This window comes from Solanum pennellii, chromosome 4 (genome assembly GCF_001406875.1).
Source record: "Solanum pennellii chromosome 4, SPENNV200".
In the NCBI taxonomy this organism is placed as follows: Eukaryota; Viridiplantae; Streptophyta; class Magnoliopsida; order Solanales; family Solanaceae; genus Solanum; species Solanum pennellii.
This window is the reverse complement of record NC_028640.1, coordinates 61,799,144-61,817,263: the sequence shown is the minus strand read 5'-3', so window position 1 is coordinate 61,817,263 and position 18,120 is coordinate 61,799,144. Positions and strand designations below refer to the sequence as shown.

At 33.0% G+C, this 18,120-nt stretch overlaps 2 protein-coding genes and 1 long non-coding RNA gene across 7 annotated transcripts; all 3 read right to left on the bottom strand.

Moving 5' to 3' along the window:
• Positions 1-2,612: 2,612 nt before the first annotated feature.
• On the bottom strand, positions 2,613-3,464 carry LOC107016887. The gene has a single exon (XM_015217210.1). It carries the CDS (start codon positions 3,462-3,464, stop codon positions 2,613-2,615), a length of 852 nt encoding a protein of 283 aa, XP_015072696.1.
• A 2,032-nt stretch (positions 3,465-5,496) lies between these two features.
• On the bottom strand, positions 5,497-11,842 carry LOC114076800. 5 transcript variants are annotated; one of them, XR_003577842.1, is made up of 8 exons: positions 11,709-11,842; positions 11,221-11,286; positions 9,770-9,908; positions 9,506-9,599; positions 7,491-8,158; positions 7,297-7,398; positions 5,888-5,934; positions 5,497-5,806 (listed from the first exon to the last, which is right to left on the bottom strand). It is a non-coding gene; the product is annotated as an uncharacterized LOC114076800 (long non-coding RNA). The 5 variants fall into 5 exon arrangements; XR_003577840.1 differs by having other exon boundaries at positions 5,497-5,934; positions 7,491-7,591; positions 7,877-8,158; XR_003577843.1 differs by having other exon boundaries at positions 5,497-5,934; positions 7,491-7,581; positions 7,877-8,158.
• A 1,127-nt stretch (positions 11,843-12,969) lies between these two features.
• LOC114076906 (tRNA(His) guanylyltransferase 1-like) lies at positions 12,970-15,347 on the bottom strand. The gene is made up of 4 exons (XM_027916606.1): positions 15,298-15,347; positions 14,883-15,014; positions 14,751-14,795; positions 12,970-13,108 (listed from the first exon to the last, which is right to left on the bottom strand). The coding sequence occupies exons 1-4, from the start codon at positions 15,345-15,347 to the stop codon at positions 12,970-12,972; spliced, it is 366 nt and encodes a 121-aa protein (XP_027772407.1).
• Between the last annotated feature and the right edge of the window lie 2,773 nt (positions 15,348-18,120).

The following is an 18,120-nucleotide window of genomic DNA, read 5'->3' as shown; positions in this document are numbered from 1 at the left end:
CGTTTAATGAAAATGCAGGGACAAATCGGGTCATTTTTGTACCCTTTCTTTAACAAATATTCACTCAGACGATTGTACCACATCCTTCCTGATTGTTTCAATCCATCCAGAGATTTCTGAAGCTTTATTGAACAAGTTTCTCTTGAATCTTTGTATGCTTCAGGCATTTTGAATGCTTCAGGAATTTTCATGAAAATGTTGTGGTCCAATGAGCCATATAGATAGGCTGTGACAACGTCCATTAGACGCATTTCAAGTTTTTCATGAACTGCCAGATTTATGAGATATCTGAAGGTGATTGCATCTACCACTGGAGAATATGTCTCCATATAATCAATGCCAGGTCTTTGAGAAAAACCTTGAGCAACGAGTCGGGCCTTATATCTCATGACTTCACCTTTCTCATTTCTTTTTCGTACAAAAACCCATTTGTACCCTACTGGCTTGATACCTTCAGGTGTTCGGATTATCGGTCCAAAAACTTCACGTTTTTCTAGTGAAGCCAATTCAGCTTGAATTGCATCCTTCCATTTTGGCCAATCATTTCTCTCTCTACATTCGTGAACAGATTTTGGCTCAAAATCTTAATCTTGTTGCATTATTTCAATAGCAACATTATAGGCAAATATGTTGTCAATCACAACATTATTTCGGTTCCACAACTTTCTCGTCGAGACATAATTCATTGAAATTTCATTATTTTCAGAAGTTCGAACCTCCTCCTCATCATGTGTTATGACTTGGGTCTCATCTTGAGAAATTTCTTTTAACTCATGATCATCTTGATCATTTATTCCTTTTCTCTTTCGAGGATTTTTATCCTTGGAACCAATTGGTCTACCACGCTTCAAATGTGGTCTTGACTCAGTTGCCTTAACAATTTGTCCCGTCGGGATATCAACTCAAACTGGAGCATTAACAGCTGGAATTTGCGATTTAGTAATCCTTGGAAGATTAGTAAATGCATCTGGTAGCTGATTTGCAATATTCTGCAAATAAATTATTCTTTGAACTTCTTGCTCACATTGGTTTGTTCGAGGATCCAGATGAGATAGAGTTGATGAATTCCAATCTATCTCTTTTCCCAACGACTTATGTTCTCCCCCTAATGTTGGGTATACTGATTCATCAAAATGACAATCAGCAAATCTTGCCTTAAATAAATCTCCAGTCATAGGCTCCAAATATTTTATGATTGAAGGAGATTCATACCCAACATATATCCCCAACCTTCTTTGGGGCCCCATCTTTGTGCGTTGTGGTGGAGCAATTGGGACATACACCGCACATCCAAAAATTCTAAGATGGGAAATGTTTGGCTCTTGACCAAAAGTCAATTGTAATGGGGAGAATTCATGATAATTGGTCGGCCTTATGCGCACAAGTGCTGCTGCATGCAAAATAGCATGCCCCCACATAGACACAGATAACTTTGTTCTCATTAGTAATGGTCTAGCTATCAATTGCAGACGTTTAATCAATGATTCTGCTAGACCGTTTTGAGTGTGAACATGCGCAACTGGATGTTCAACTGTTATACCAGTAGACATACAATAATCATTAAATGCCTGAGATGTAAACTCACCAGCATTATCTAGACGGATTGTCTTTATTGTATAGTCTGGAAATTGTGCTTTCAATCTTATTATTTGAGCCAGCAATCTCGCAAAAGCCATGTTGCGAGTTGATAATAAACACACATGTGACCATCTTGTAGAAGCATCTATCAAGACCATATAATATTTAAAGGGTCCACATGCAGGTTGAATTGGTCCACATATATCACCCTGTATACGTTCCAGAAACGCAGGGGATTCAATTCCAACCTTAACTGTTGATGGTTTAATGATCAACTTTCCTTGAGAACAAGCAGCACAAGAGAATTCCTTTGATTGAAGGATATTTGGGCTCTTTAAGGTGTGCCCATGTGAATTCTCAATGATTTTGCGCATCATATTAAATCCGGGATGGCCCAACCGGTCATGCCAAATGATAAAATCATTAAAATTAGTAAACCTTTTGTTTACTACGGCATGTGATTCAACTGTACTTATACTTGTATAGTACAACCCTAAAGAAAGTGCAGGTAATTTTTCATGCACAATTTTCTTCTCTACATTAATTGTAGTAATGTAAAGGTATTCAACCTTTCCTTCATTAGCCGTCTCAACATGATAGCCATTTTGGTGAATAACTTTGAAACTTAATAAGTTTCTTTGAGACTTACTACAATATAATGCATTATCAATGCTTAATATTGTCCCTCCAGGTAGTAATAAGGTCGCTCTTCCAGAGCCCTCAATTAATTTTGTACTACCTGATATTGTGTTGACATATGCCATTTTCATAACCAAATTAGAAAAGTATTTCTTTTCTTTTAATATTGTATGCGTTGTAGCACTATCAAGAAGGCATACATCTCCATTACTCATCTTGAATCCAACTGACAACTGGGGATTTCTATTAATTTTCATTAAAATAAAATACATCAAAAGAAGGAAGAAACAAAATTAACAACGAAAATTTAAATACTTCAACATGAATAACATAATAATTAAAAATACATAAGTAAAATATTAACAGACTTCATTCCCCAGCTAAAAGATCAAACATCAGTTTCGATCTCCAAAGAAGTCATCAACTTCCATATGAGTAATGTCACCAAGGCCATCAAAAACATCATCCTTTAAAGCCAAATTTGCTTCAATATCCTTATCATATTTCTGAGATGTTCCCGGCTTATCATCATCTTTAAGAGTCATATGTGACTCAGCTCGAGCATTGGAAGAGGAAGCACCACTTTTATTTCCTTTCTTTTTAAAAGAATTTTGATAGAGCCTTACAAAATGCTCATGTGTGCGACATTCATTCTTCCAATGGCCTTTCATGCCACAACGACGACAATTACTTTTTGAGGGGTTATTTTGAGAACTCATGTTGTTCTCCCTTTTATTATGACCACCACCTTGACGATTAGTGTATCGTCTTTTATCTTTGCCACGTCCCCGTGCATTATTATATCCCCGATGATCATCTCTTTTTACTTCAGATTGATCACGTGCTTCCACCACATTTGCCTCCGGTAATGGAGCAGCTCCAGTGGGACGAGCTTCATGATTTTTCATTAAAAGAGCATTATGTTGCTCAGCCACCAAAAGACATGAGATTAGTTCAGAATATTTCTGAAAACCCTTTTCACGATATTGCTGCTGCAATATCACATTTGAGGCATGGAAAGTAGTAAGTGTCTTTTCCAACATGTCCTCATCTTTTATAGTCTCCCCACATAATTTCAACTGGGAGGTTATCCTGAATACAGCAGAGTTGTATTCAATTACGGTCTTAAAATCTTGAAACCGTAAATGCATCCACTCATAACGAGCTCTTGGCAACACTGTTGCCTTTAGGTGGTCATATCTCCCCTTTAAATCAGTCCACAATTCAAGTGGATCTTTCACCGTCATATATTCGATCTTCAGGCCCTCATCAAGATGATGACGAAGGAAAAATCATAGCCTTCGCCTTATCTTGACTCGATGCTTCATTTCCCTGAGTAATAGTGGCATCAAGACCTTTAGCAGCCAAGTGAATCTCAGCATCGAGTACCCTTGAAAGATAATTCTTTCCAGAAATATCTAATGCCACAAACTCAAGTTTGGATAAATTCGACATAATGAAAATTATGAGAGAATATGTGAATTAAATAAAAATATTTATATAATACCTTTGCAAGTAGAAATTTCGTGCTGATAACGTGTTGTAAAGAAAGCTCAGAATATAAGAAGAAAAAGACAAGAAGTATAAGATAGAGGAGATAATTTTCTTATTCAAGTCTGTCATACAATGGTGAATGATATCTCTATTTATAGTGTTGAGATATCATAGTCAAAGGTCACCTTGAAATTTTACATAGTTATCATCAAGGTTCATATCACCTTGATATCTTATCACATTGGAAACACTAATACATGAATCCAATTAATTGTTGGATAACTCTAATGGATCATCCACATATACAATGGATTTACAACATATAGCTACTTTTTCATTTATTTTTATTTGGCAGCAAGTGACTTGATTTTTGTCATTTGATTGTGGCCGCTACTTTTAAAAAATGGAAGACTTATTTTTATACAAATATTTTCCCTATCTTTTCTCTCCTAGTTTATGTTGATTTCTTTCGAATAATTTTTTTTAAAAAAATTGATTGGGGCCCACATATTTTAAGAAACGGAAGATTTATTACTTTTATATAAATCCTTTCCTATTTTACCTTCCAGTTTCTTTTGATTTCTCATAAATTTCTTTTAAGATCAATTTTTTTTTAAAAAATAAATAAATTATGTTATGATTTCCATTAATATAGATTTTTAATTATATGCATATTACACTAATACAAAATCACATATATAGATTTCACATATACATATCATATTTGCATATGTGCATATACAATTGACAAATCTAATACAAGGAACATATATATATATTATTAATAGCTATTACAAAGTTTTATTTATATACAAATTTCATGCATATAAATTATGGAATATACATAATATAGTTATATATACATATACAGATTTATATTGAAATACATATAATAAGATATACATATACAATTGAGAATCACCAAAAAAAAATATACTTATAAAACTTAAAGCCAAAATAAGTTTCTTATTTATATACAGATTTCAAATATATACTTATACAGTTGGAATGAATATCAACATATACAGATTGATAATCCTCTTATATATTTATAATTATACAATACAAATATTTTCCTTCCCAAGTCCCTTTTGCTTTTCTCTCTTTTTCGTTTTAATCAAATTCAAATTCAAATTCTATATAATTTCTCTTTTTCTCGTTTTATACAATTCGTTTTATATAATTCGCTTCAATTGTATATGTATAGCGAATTATACATATGTATGTTTGTTATGGAGCACAATTATGTAAACTTTGCTATAGTATACAAATATGAATTTTGTGTTTGCTATATGTGAAATTTGCCCTATAATATAATGTTTCACAATCATCCTGATTTTGATACAAATTTGTAGGATAATTGTGATTAAAGACTATTAAATTCATGGGAGATACAATTTCTAATGAATTCTAGTATTACACCAAAAGTGTGAACTTCTTACCTTTAGGGTTAAATGACGATTTTGCCTTTGATGTAAATTAAAATATAATAAAATATCTAACAAATCAACTGTTATATAGTAATATACTAGAAGGGAGAGCCCGTGCATCGCACGGGCCCAACATGACTAATTTGATTGATTAATATTATTCAACTCAGAAAAATTTTGTAATAAAAAGTCTCTCTATTAACTGAATAGTAGCAACATATACAACTTAGAGGTATCCTAAGTATCCTTACTATAAGTTGAGAAAGTAAACAAATCTTCAAAAATAAATATCACTTCTAGTTCAGTGATCAAGAACTTTTAAGGATGAAATAAGTCTCTTATGAACCTGCTAGACTTTAAACACCAAAATATATAATTACATATTTAACAAACCTTGTACTGTAACCAAAAGTAAAATTCCAAAAAACACACAAAGTCGAACACTTGAGACTCAAACAAACGTCAAGTGTTTTACACAAATAATTGTGAATAACTTATGTCTAGAAGGTGAACAATTTCTTCAACTAATGAACTAAGCCTATGAACTAACGTATCCCTTTCAACATTTTCAACAATTTAAATGCTATCATATGCCTCGTAATTCTCAAGAATACTCTTAAGACTCCAACTTCCATAATTAGCAATTGAATCTCTTTATGTATTCTCTGCAATGATATTCCGCATGATCATGTTCAACATAAACACATAATTCACTTGTTTCAACAAAGATAAACGATTTGAACCACCTCCAATTTATAAAGCCATGTTCATGAAGCCCCATTCCCTTTGTCTCCTAATAATTCAAAAATCAAAAGCAAATGGAGGGAGTTACAATGCCACTCTTATACACAAATATAAAGGATAGATATTCCTAAAACTAAAGGAAAATAATATTTAAAACATTTAATCCTCTTCTGCTACTAAAGGAGAATATAGCCAAAAACAATTAAAAGCCAGAGAGTGGAAATAACAGTAATAGTGACAATCCATTTATGTGATTATCAACTCTAGTTGTGTGTGGTTAGGAGGAGGGAAAACCAAGAAACTCAAGTTGAATGAAATGGAACCCACTTGTACAATACAAATTACATGGCACTTCGTACAACCAATAGTGAAGTCTTCGAGTAGGACGAAAAATGACATGTAGCACATGTGTGTCTATTTGTTCAACTTTACACAAGTTTGAGTGTCTACTTGTGCACACCCAAAGTTGAAGGACATAAATGTGATTCGAATCCAAGTTAAATGACATCTTTATGTATTATGCCATATTTTTTATTTCTCTTTCGTCTTGAAAGTTGTAAAGTGGAGGTGCTTTTTGCTTTTAGACAACGTGAGAAAATAAAAAATGTTCTTTTATGTCATTATAATCCTCACATATTAGACATTCACCACAACAATAACAGATAAATACACACATTCATGAAGTGCCAAAGCTTTTATCGACATTTATCATTGGATCTAATGTTGCTAGAGCTTTAGGAACATTTACAAAAAGTGTCAAGTGCCGCTTAAAATACATGTTTAGTAGTGATTAAGCTATTACCGTTAATTAATTGATGCTAAAGATTATTTTTGGTTATGTATTTGGCTACCAATGTTAATAACAATTAAATGTCGCCCTTGACCTTTTTCTTTTTTTTTTCTTTACTCGCCGTACATCGCTCTTCTGTGTTCAATAGGTGGAGTACTTATTAGGATATTAACAGAGACGCTACCACTGACTCTTGGTTTATAATCTCATTTAAGTCTTAACACGATAAAACTATAAAAACTTAACTCGATCAATCTCATCAATCCTCTGCTGATTCATCATATTCCCATTAGTTTATTATATGGATTCTGCTGAAGGACGTTCCAAAAGAATACTATATATATCCCAAATAGGGAGAAAGAAATCATTTATTTTATTGATGCACGGAATGTGGTATATTGGAAATCTAGTGGATACATTTCTTGCAACAAATAAATGATATCCATACAAATATACTCCAGCAGACATAGGGTCACAACAAAAACTTATTCACACTATGATTGACAGTTAATAATCTAGGTAAATGCAATTCTCTTCAACTCGTAGTAACCTTGTAGAAGATTGAAATAGGAGATAATTGCATATTAAAAGCATAAGATGCAACAAAAGTTTGAATAATACCTTTGAGATATGCTCTTAGTCCATCATTGACTGGCTCATCTAGTGACTTCTCAGGAAGTCCATAAAACGTTGCATTACCTCTGGACCATTAATTTTCTCTTTCTGCAAGTATTTATGGATGTGCAAAAATCAGAACACCAGAAAGCAGAACTATGTGACGTGGGCATGGAATCCTCTGGTTTGTCGGTTCTAACCTTTGTCGGACAATTGCTTTCAAAGCTAGTCTGAGGTTTACATGGATGACTTTCATCAGCTTCAGACAATCCCAACCGTCTCAAATGAGGCCTACGATTTTCTTCAACACATTGATAGCAGAAAAGTTAACAACAAAACAATCAATATTGAAAGCTTACTCTGAAATTTCAGTCCTCGATATCACTGCTAATTTCATAAAAGCACCAAACAATTTGGCAACTCAAATTGCTTCTAAACATTCTCGTGGAAGTTATGATATCATATCCCACGGGAAAATTAAATCACCTCAAAGCAGAAGGCTTTAACATATAAAGATTAATCAATTGTTTGGGAAAAATACTATATGAAAAAAAAAAGATATCCCGGAAAAAAAATGCCTATTTACCTAAGTCCACCGTTCAACTTCATTAGCGCCTTGAATCATCTCCCAACTATTGGAACTAATAATAAGCATAGATGAATTATTTGGTTGTAACAGAATTTCAAGATCCACATCTGTAACAAAACTTCTAGCTTTTTGTGAGATTTCACTTCCAAATGTCAATAGACCAGGACAATCTCTTAGGTACTATCAATTCAGTGTTCATCTAAATCAGAAGCTTTTTAAACGATGAGCAATCATACCGAACAAAAGAGATTTATCCAGCCACATTAAAGTATAATGATCCTGAAAGAAATTGTATCATCAAGGAAGATACAACAATATCATGAGATAGAAAAGGGGGATGGAATTAAACTAAAACGACAACATGGACTGAGTAGTTACTAAAAACTATAGGTTGCGGAATAGGTCGGAGACGTTGGAGGTAAGTGAATACGATCAAGACAAAACATGATATATCGATCGACAAAAAGCTTTTGGTTTCATATTGTTTTTGTGCATCCAAATAATTACAATTATAAGTAAATAAAGAGAATCAGTGAGCCCTCTAGTATTACCCGGAGTGTGGCTTTTAGGCCTATTGTAAATGTAATATAGAATGTCCATTTAAAGAGAGGAAGCTAGATGTGTGGTTTCTTTTATCTTGTCATGTAAATCCAAAGAGACATCTTTTACTACCGATTTTTGATGAATAGAAAATTGAGTCCATCTTTTAGGAGAGCACAAATTTATTTATCCTCTTTGCTACAGTGAGCTATATTTGTAAATCGCTAAGTGTATAAATAAAGAGTCATTTTTTCTTTCATATATATCAAGTCAATTAAATACTTCATAAATAACAAAAAAAGCCTAAAACATCAATATACATTATATTTATAAGCAATTCGTATAATGACTTCTTAATTTTATCCTCTGTTAAGTTCCTAATTGGTGTGTAGCAAGTAAGAACCATACTACCCAAGGAAAAATTTGGGAGTCCAAACATATTGAATGAAGCAATGAGAGTCAACATTATACGAACTTATAATCTCATGATAATATTGTTAACTATGACCTAACTTAAGGCTTTCTTACCAAGAGATAGATCTTCCATTTCATATGAACACACTAAAAAGGAACTCCATTAATATCAATAGAAAAATTAAAAGCGAAAACGTGATCAAATAACTAATCAACATGAGTAAAAAGAAAAGAACAATATTTATTAGAAAATAATAACGTTTAAAGAGTTCGAGCAACATAGTATTATTATTTACTCACTGATAGAGACGTCATGATCAAGATGAAAAAGAATTTTTCAAATTCGAGTTGAGTGAAAGCAATTTAGGAGGCAAGTTCCCTAACTACACGAACCTAAAGAGAAGAGAGTTTAGTCTCTGCCTCAAATTAGTTGGTAACAAACCCCTAATTCATGAAAAATACATAATGCATGTAGTAATCTGGAACAATTGTTAGCGTACATTTAGAAGATCTATTGCATAATATTTGCGAAAGAATGTAACTTTATAGATTTCCATTCATGATAACGTACCTTTGGAATGATTGCAGAATATATCAAAATATTCTGAAAATTCACCCAAAAGTATAACAAAATTAATATTAGTTGTCTTAGGCATATTATCAAACACTTACAGTGTGAAATTCCATGAGTAGTGAGAGTCATTTTCTTTCTATGATAATGTTATCCACTCTGTGTATGCTCTCCTTCATGAGCAAGAATATATAACTGAATTGGATATAAAACACAATAGCATTATCTATTAATGTGGGAATCCCAAGCCTCAACAACTACAAAATGCATAATAAAGACAATAAAGGTAAACACCAATCAGGAAAAAGAACAATCACGAGCAAAAATATATAAATGGAATGCAGATAACAATATGGTCAGCTAACCTTCCTGAGGAGATAACAAAGAAGTGCTGATTGTAAGAGCTCCAGTAGTATTTGATTGATGAAGGAGTTTTTGTTTTTTCGACTCAGCCCTTTTTTCTCTTAGCTCGGATAAAAATAAATGCTTTCTCTCCGGTGACATCTGTGCATATCTCGTATGACGACAAAAATTTCTGTCAGAAGTTCTTTATTAGGTAGACACATTATCTATATTTTCTTCAATTCCTGTTTCGAGTAGTTCAGGATTTGTTAAACTAATTTATAACTTAAATGTAATCTGGAAAAAATACATAGATAAATGTTTTACAACCATTGGGGAAAAATGGCATACATTTGAGAAATATCAATGTAGCATTCAGGAAGATAAAAATTAGAATGAAAATAAGACAAACAAGCACAATTTGATTAAATGATCACATTAATTTTGCGGAGTCAAAATGTTAAGATAATTGTATGTTGATCCAATTCCTACATATATAAACATATTTCAAATGAGCTTGACAATGACTTTATTATTAGCAAAGTGTTTTCCTGCTAACAGAAGAAGGTAAGCCTACCTTATGAAGGTTGAGAGACTGCAAGCTTGTTAAACAAAAAAAAAGTCATAGGAAACATAGGATATGTTGCGAAAGAAAACGGAAGAAGTAGACACTTAGCTCACAAAATTCTATCAATCCATTCAGTTGTTTTTTGACATTAAACAAAAAGATGTCATATGAAACATAGAAAATGTTGCGAAAGAAAACGGAAGAAGTAGACACTTAGCTCACAAAATTCTATCAATCCATTCAGTTGTTTTTTGACATTAAACAAACAGATGTCATATGAAACATAGGAAATGTTGCGAATGAAAACGGAAGAAGTTCAATTCTGGTTAATCGGAAGGTTTCTAGTCAACTTCATTCTACCAAGAGGTAATCCAACAGAAGAACTACACACCTAACTTACAAAATTCTATCAGTCCATTCATTTGTTTTTTGACATTTTCCTTTGTAGAATACATTCATTTGTCTTTTAAAGTAATAAAATTATTATGGCTAGTTCTCTGTCTTTATCTATATTTGGCTGGATTGTTGGATAATTCGTCGAGAGCTTGAAGTACACAACCAATATCAAAAGGATCCAGTATTTTGCTGAACAGGGAAAAAGGGAAAAAGCACTCTTTTCGCAATAGCCAAAAAACAAAGGACAAACAAATTGAAACGAAGGAAGTGCTATGTATTAATGGGTGGGAAAATATTCAAAAGGGTTGGTAGTTCTTATGTAACGGGGCAGAGTAAGATGTAGGAAAGAATGCAGTACAATTTTTTCCAACTGAAATTTGTAAAAATCTTAAAATCGTACATTTCCATTTTTCCCTTTTCATGTTCCTGTTAAGGGGATTTAGGAAATAATGATGTGAAGAAATTATATATACAACCAAACATACAGAAGAATGAAACAGGACGACTTACGTCTGTTGATAAAGGTTGTACTTCCTGGTATGGTATCTGAGGTAGACAAACCTGACTGTGGAAAGCCTGGAAAAAGTAAAGTAACTTCAAGATAAGAAACAAATTATCCGTAAAACTAAAACTGAAGGACATGCAGATGCTGCTCAGTTGATGGAAGCGTTGTGTTTGCGCGACTATTATGCAAACACCTCTTACCCTTTCTTCATTTTCTTCTTCTCCCTAAATCCCTAACCACAAATCTTTACACAAATGTTTTCTTCAAACTTAAAATCTATAGGCACCCATGCCTTACACTAATGTTATTCAAAATTGGCCCAAAGTGAGACTTAAAGCCAACCAATTTCTGTCCACTATGTCCAGCTTTCTACAATTTTTGCTCAAATCATTTTCTCTTTGAAATAAACCCTCTAGTTTACTGGTCGATAGAATCTGTATTACCTAGACAACATAGGAAGATAAATTGGAAAAAATGGAGAAAGAAAACTTACTGTAGCTAATGAATGCACCAACAACAAAGAGAAATTTGAGGAGAAGCAGAGATTAATGGAGATGAATATGCCAGATTGTTGATCAAAGCAGTCTCAAAGTAATTGTGGAGGAGAAATCGATGTAAACAATGAAAGAGCAGCAAACATACAGAGTAATAGCAAAATTACTCATGTGTCCTTGTTCATCCTAAAAAGAATCACCTCAATTTAATGGCAAAATTACATAATTATTCTTGTTAAGTAAAGTAAAATATATATACAATAAAACAAAGACATGTGGGGACCCCGAAACAAAAACACGTGGTAACCTAAAAGAATACTGGTTTAATAAGGTGGGCCTAACATAGTACCACTTAAATTACTTTGAGAACAACCTTTTGAAGCTGTGTTAGTCCTTCACAACTCCCTCTTCTAAATAAGGGGATATATATTATCATATCATCGTATCTTTTTCATTAGTTTACTCGTGTTGTTATCTCCTATAATTGTTTGTTTAGATGACGAGGCATTGAATCATTTTCAAAGGCAACAAAAATAGCAGTAAATCAGGATGTTGCAAAGTTCAAAGTTGAATTATCATTTTATCCCTACTATCCACTTTTAATAATATATATAATCTTATATAACATTTAAGTAATAATGTTATAAAACATCTAATGAATTAAATATTAAATAGTAAATTCTCCATACATATCGACAATCCACAATGATTTATATACTAGCCACCATAAGGTCATATTGATTGAATCTCTATAAAACTTATTCAAAAATTTACTTTCACTCAACAAAACTTATATATTTAGTTATTAAATAGAGACTGTAATTTCATTAAAACAATTATTGTATTTGTACTAAAAAAAACAATATTCAACCAAAAGAAATTTCATTTAGTATTTTTATTTTTAATTTTTAAGGATGGAAATTTAAGCTCTATATAAAATCAATACTATCTAATAAATAATTATCAACATGAGATTAGGCATGTACAAATTAATATGATAGTAGGGTACAAACATGTAACACACGTCTCCAAGAATTAGTTGTATAAATGAGCAATTTTTTTCTTATCCACCTACCAAACAGTGTATTAATTATATATATTCTTATCCACCTACCAAACATCATATATGTTATACAAACTCTAATACATGGATAAAACTTGTTTTATCTAGCTACCAAACGACCCCTTAGTGTTAACTAAAATTTGAAATTGAAGAAGAATAATGATTGAAGAAAAAGAACTGTAAATACACATGCCATATTACTGAGGAAACAATTCAATTTTTACTCTCAAACTTGAGTTGATTACAGCACATTCAGAATCACTTTTGCCTCCTTTTCTGACTTTCCAGAAAACACCAGCTTCCACAAACAAGTATCGTATTGATTGCTTATATGACCTGTAAGAAGAACCAATATCCTTTAGCATTAGATTTTAAGAACTCAACTCCTCCAGGAACTATTAATTGGAAATATTCAATACGAGAACTCAAATTCTGTCTGCCTCCATAGAAGATATGCCTGAAGAACCTCCATTGATGCACAGCTGATAACTCGTGAATTAAATGATGGAGACACACTTAACTCCTTTTGAGAAAAGAACTCTTTCCATTTGGTTACATATGTTGATGAGAAGAAAGACACAATAAAGGATAGTATTTTGCTGCACGTTGATATTTCTGGTCACCTTAGAAAAATCATGAGCAACTTTATCTCAAATTAAGAAACAAAGTTTATTTTACATCTCTCTTTTCTTTGCCTTTTTGACTAAATCAAGAAGGATATTTTGTATCTTATAATCCATTTTACTCAACTCCACATAAGTATCTTGAAGACAAAAACATGTATATGGTGGTCATCTTAGTGAGAAGACAAATATGAGGACAACCAAACTTACCACGCCTTAACATTGTCCTTGTGCTTTCTTAAGAACAGTTTGTGATCGATCTCTATATTTCCCTAATACTGTTTACTGTGCATTTCCTCAAGCTAGCTACCACAAGGACCTATAACGATTTTGAGCTGATTTTTCTTCACATTAACAAAATCTCAAAAATGATTATAAAAGAACAAGAAATATATAGCCTAACTCAACCCCCAAAGCTAGCTCATGAGGTAAGGATTGATCAAGACCATATACGGAGATCAAATTCCTTAATGCCCACCGATGTGGGACTCAACACCTCCGCATGTCAAGGACTGGACATTTGGAGAGTGGACAATATGAGGGGGGGGGTGCAACATCGAAAACACTGAATTGGATTGGACCTAACCCTGATACCATGATAAAGAGAAGGACCTTGGTTCTAAATCAACTCGAAAGCTAGCTCATAAGGGGATGATTGTCAAAGCCCATATAAGCAAACCATCGATCCATTCCCAAATGAATGTGGGACTCTAACCCACTTTAACATGAACATGCTTAAGAAAGGGAATCAAACGACAGTTCTAACTGGTATAGAATGACGGTTAAGAGAAAGAGATAAAAAGTCGATAAACTATCTAAGATATGGCAGATAAACTATCCAAGGGACAGCAGCATCCCTGAGAATAATTGAATTACCTTCACTGTTAGAGACTAGTTATATAATATAGAATTCCTCAACACCAGATCAATGTAACAATGAACTTTAAAATAATGATAGATTGTTGGTGTATTATCGGGAAACCAAAAAAATGCTGAGATGATGATCCAAATTCAAAGACAAATTAGACATGACCTAGCAAACCAACTGCTGAGAAAGAGATTTGTATATTGTAGTTAACAGAAAAGATGATTCTAGTTGAATCACATACAAGTAATCATGCAATCCACAATCGTTCAAAGAGTGTTCAAGAAGCATAAGACAAGCAAAGTAAACAGGTATAGTTTTATCACTACTCATAATGAGCCAATGTAAGAGCAATAATTTTGTACTGTACCAGTGATATATGAATACTAACAAGACAAGTGCATCATTCAAATTACTCTTCCTAAAGAGTCAATATAACTATTGATAAACACTGACAACAAATTCTTGAGATATGAAATAGCTTACATACCTTGCTCGTCTCTGGTAAAATGTGGTTTCCTTGTTCAAAACGAAACTGCATAAATCGTTGTACCACATTATCAAGCTTTTCAAGGGGGAAGAAAAAGGGCATAATTTTCTAATAGTAAGAAACACATCATACCTGTACTCATCATTAAATCCAAACACAAATATAACATTAGAGAAGTTCTGTATTACCTTAATAGCACAAGCATTCATCAAGTTCAAGGCTTTATCATAATTCGGCTTCTCAAATCCATTCTTCTCTGAGAAACTAAAAATATATAATGCAAATTAGAAAATCAAATACCGCAAAACCCAAAATGGAATATTTTTTCTCAAGCAGCAAGTGTATATTCACAAGATATACCAACACCAATTGACAAGAACTAGCACTTAATCTGAACACACACCTATACTTCAATAGAATTTTAACTAGATATCTCTTGATCTCAACACATTTACCTTAATTACTAAACTAGGCTTAATTTGCAGAAAGATAAGAACCCAAAATATAAAGGCACGTGCAAACCATAAACATTTAAACATCTCATTACCAGCCAAACTTGTGACCATCAATTTGAACAACAATGATATTTGGGTACATTACTTCGTCTTCCACCTCAAAACATTTCACATATTCATACTTGATGTTTGCTATTTCCAAATACCGCTATAATCTGACTGAAACAAAAGATTTACGCAATGTTATAAGTGTCACAAAAACCTATTTTTTCTCATTGGAATTTAAACAAATCTACGGGATGATAATCGATTCAATTTAATACTATCACAATTAATATTCAATAAACAATCATGATTATTCAACCATTGTTTGAAAAAAAAGTTACTATTCACAATTACAAAGAGTTTAATCCATAACTCTCTATTGGAAAACCATGTCCGTCTTATCACCCACACACTAGCCAATAAAAACTCTACAAAGCCATCCAAAACTTAAGATATGAGTCTACATCAGCATATATTTGCATTACCTATCAACAAATCAATTAACAATCTTTATAGATGAAAACTTTAAAGTAACACACACTGTTTAGCTCATTTGTTATATCAAATACATCCAAAAGTATACATAGTTTCAGGAAGTTAATATACCCAGTAAAAAGGGAAAATTGAAAATTGTATTACATATGAATTAAAAAAAATAATACTACGGCAAGGTACCTGAAACTACTACGCCGACAGAAGGTCGACGGAGGACGGACGGTGGCGAACGGTCGACGGGACTATGGGCTCGGCGTTTACTGTAAGCCCAAACTTTTAATTAGGCGCGTTGTGGTGGGGGTTTGTATTATTGTTTTTATTTTTGCTAAGGTGTGATTATTTCTTAATTTGAGAGCCCGATTAATTATGAATAAAATTCTTTTGAAAATCAATGTTTGATCGTAAGAATTTTAAATAAATCTTGTAGTCATATTTAAAATTTGTAAGAAAAAAACATGTAAGAAGATTTGAGTCACTTTTATCACATTAACAACAAATGTAGACGGAGAGTAATTTGTTATTCAACCTGTATTATAAGGTTAGCCTAAAAAAGACAGAAACAGAACAAGATGAAACAGAAAGTAAATAGAATACAAGAAGTAATCTGAGTCTACAGAAACTACTGTGTGTCCTTAAGAAATTTAATCCCCTCATTGTACCCGAGGTTATGGATTAATTTCTCCCAAGATAAAACGGATTAATCCTGTTAAAGAAATAGTGGTACCTCAAATTTCTTTAACTTCAGCGAACTTCGAAACAACAATAAGTCATACAGACTCAGTCAATCGACACTTTGATTTATTTTGAGAGAAAAATATATGCAGAGAAGGAAAATTTCAGTGTTTGAAAAATCAAAAATTGACTTCCTTTTATAGCCATTTTCAGCAAGAAACGTGTCTGTTCAGAGAAATCTGTTCAGACCCGTTTTATCCAAAAAGTTGTGCCTTTTGGAAAAAATAACAACTTTTCAGAAAAATGTGTCTGTTAGGAAAATAACGACTTTTCGGAAAGTAACGACTTTTCGAAAAGAGTAACAACTTTTCGGAATGTTACCGTTACCCGCAAATTTATAAGAGATAATATTAACATGATTTATTTGATTTAACAAAAACTGATTAAATAAATTTTGTCCAAAAAATTTATCAATCAAATCATTTGCCAAATCCAAATCCAAATCCAAAGCCGAAGCCGAAGCCGAAACCAAAGGCGAGCGAGCGACGACGGCGCGAGGGGGCATCTTCTTATTAGCTCTTTAAGAAGTAATGGAAGTGTTTACTTATATAAGGACAACAATTTCCCTTTCTTTTGCCGATATGGGAGAAATGACTTTTCATTTGCACTTTACAAATGACTTTTCATTTTCCCTCCAAAATAGTTCCCTCACTTTTCATATTCTCTCTTTTCTTTTCCCATTCACACTTGCTAAACCCAAAAATGTGTCTTGTAGGTAAAGGTTAATCGCATCTGGATAAGTAGGTTTCCCTTTAAACTTTCCGTAGTGAACATATATCGGATATACTTGGTCAATCGGTAGATTTGATATCTTTGAACCGTCGAGCTTTGGTGTATACCTAGACAGCATATGTCACACAATCAACCCTTGAACTGTTCTTAGTTCTCATTGTTTTGTTCGTTTCAGCCATGAACACATCTTGGATAGTAAGTGCTTAAAGAACTGGCCTTATCAGATTCTCCTTGAAGCGGCTTACACTTCACACTTACATAGGTGATTTCTAAATGTGTTATTCCATAGATACACCATTTGATATTCTCTGTATCAAACTTAGAAACCATTAAAAAATCCTTATGTCTTTATCCTGGTTACTAAACATTGTCTCATCATGAGAATGGACCATAAGATAATAATTTTTTGACGATGTTGAACCGTCATCAATGACTTTGTTTTATCTCCTTGAATCTAGATTTTGGGATCTCCAGTCTTCTAGGTAGAGTTACCTCCACGATGACTTGTTCTCAGCCATAGTCCCATTTTCGTCGATGATTTCTCAACTCCCTCTCTAGTTAGGCCTTTTGTAAGTGGATCCGACACATTATCTTTTGACTTCACATAGTCAATTGTGATAATTCCACTAGAGAGTAGTTGTCTCACAGAGTTATGTCTTCGTCTTATGTGACAAGACTTGCCGTTATACATAATGCTTCCAGCCCTTCCCATTGCAGCTTGACTATCACAGTGTATGCATATAAGGGCCATTGGTTTGGGCCAAAATGGAATATCTTCAAAGAAATTCCGGAGCCATTCAGCTTCTTCACCTGCCTTTCTAAAGTAATGAATTCAGACTCCATTGTAGAGCGAGCTATACATGTTTGTTTGGATGATTTCCAAGATATTGCTCCTCCACCAATAGTAAAAA

Excerpts from the sequence above, each read along its gene's own strand:
- LOC114076906 (XM_027916606.1), bottom strand. The coding sequence starts at position 15,347 with ATGTACCCAAATATCATTGTTGTTCAAATTGATGGTCACAAGTTTGGC. Across the intron at positions 14,796-14,882 it reads GGATTTAATGATGAGTACAG|TTTCGTTTTGAACAAGGAAA; the intron begins GTATGATGTGTT and ends CGATTTATGCAG. Across the intron at positions 13,109-14,750 it reads TTTTACCAGAGACGAGCAAG|GTCATATAAGCAATCAATAC; the intron begins GTATGTAAGCTA and ends TTCTTCTTACAG.
- LOC107016887 (XM_015217210.1), bottom strand. The coding sequence starts at position 3,464 with ATGACGGTGAAAGATCCACTTGAATTGTGGACTGATTTAAAGGGGAGA.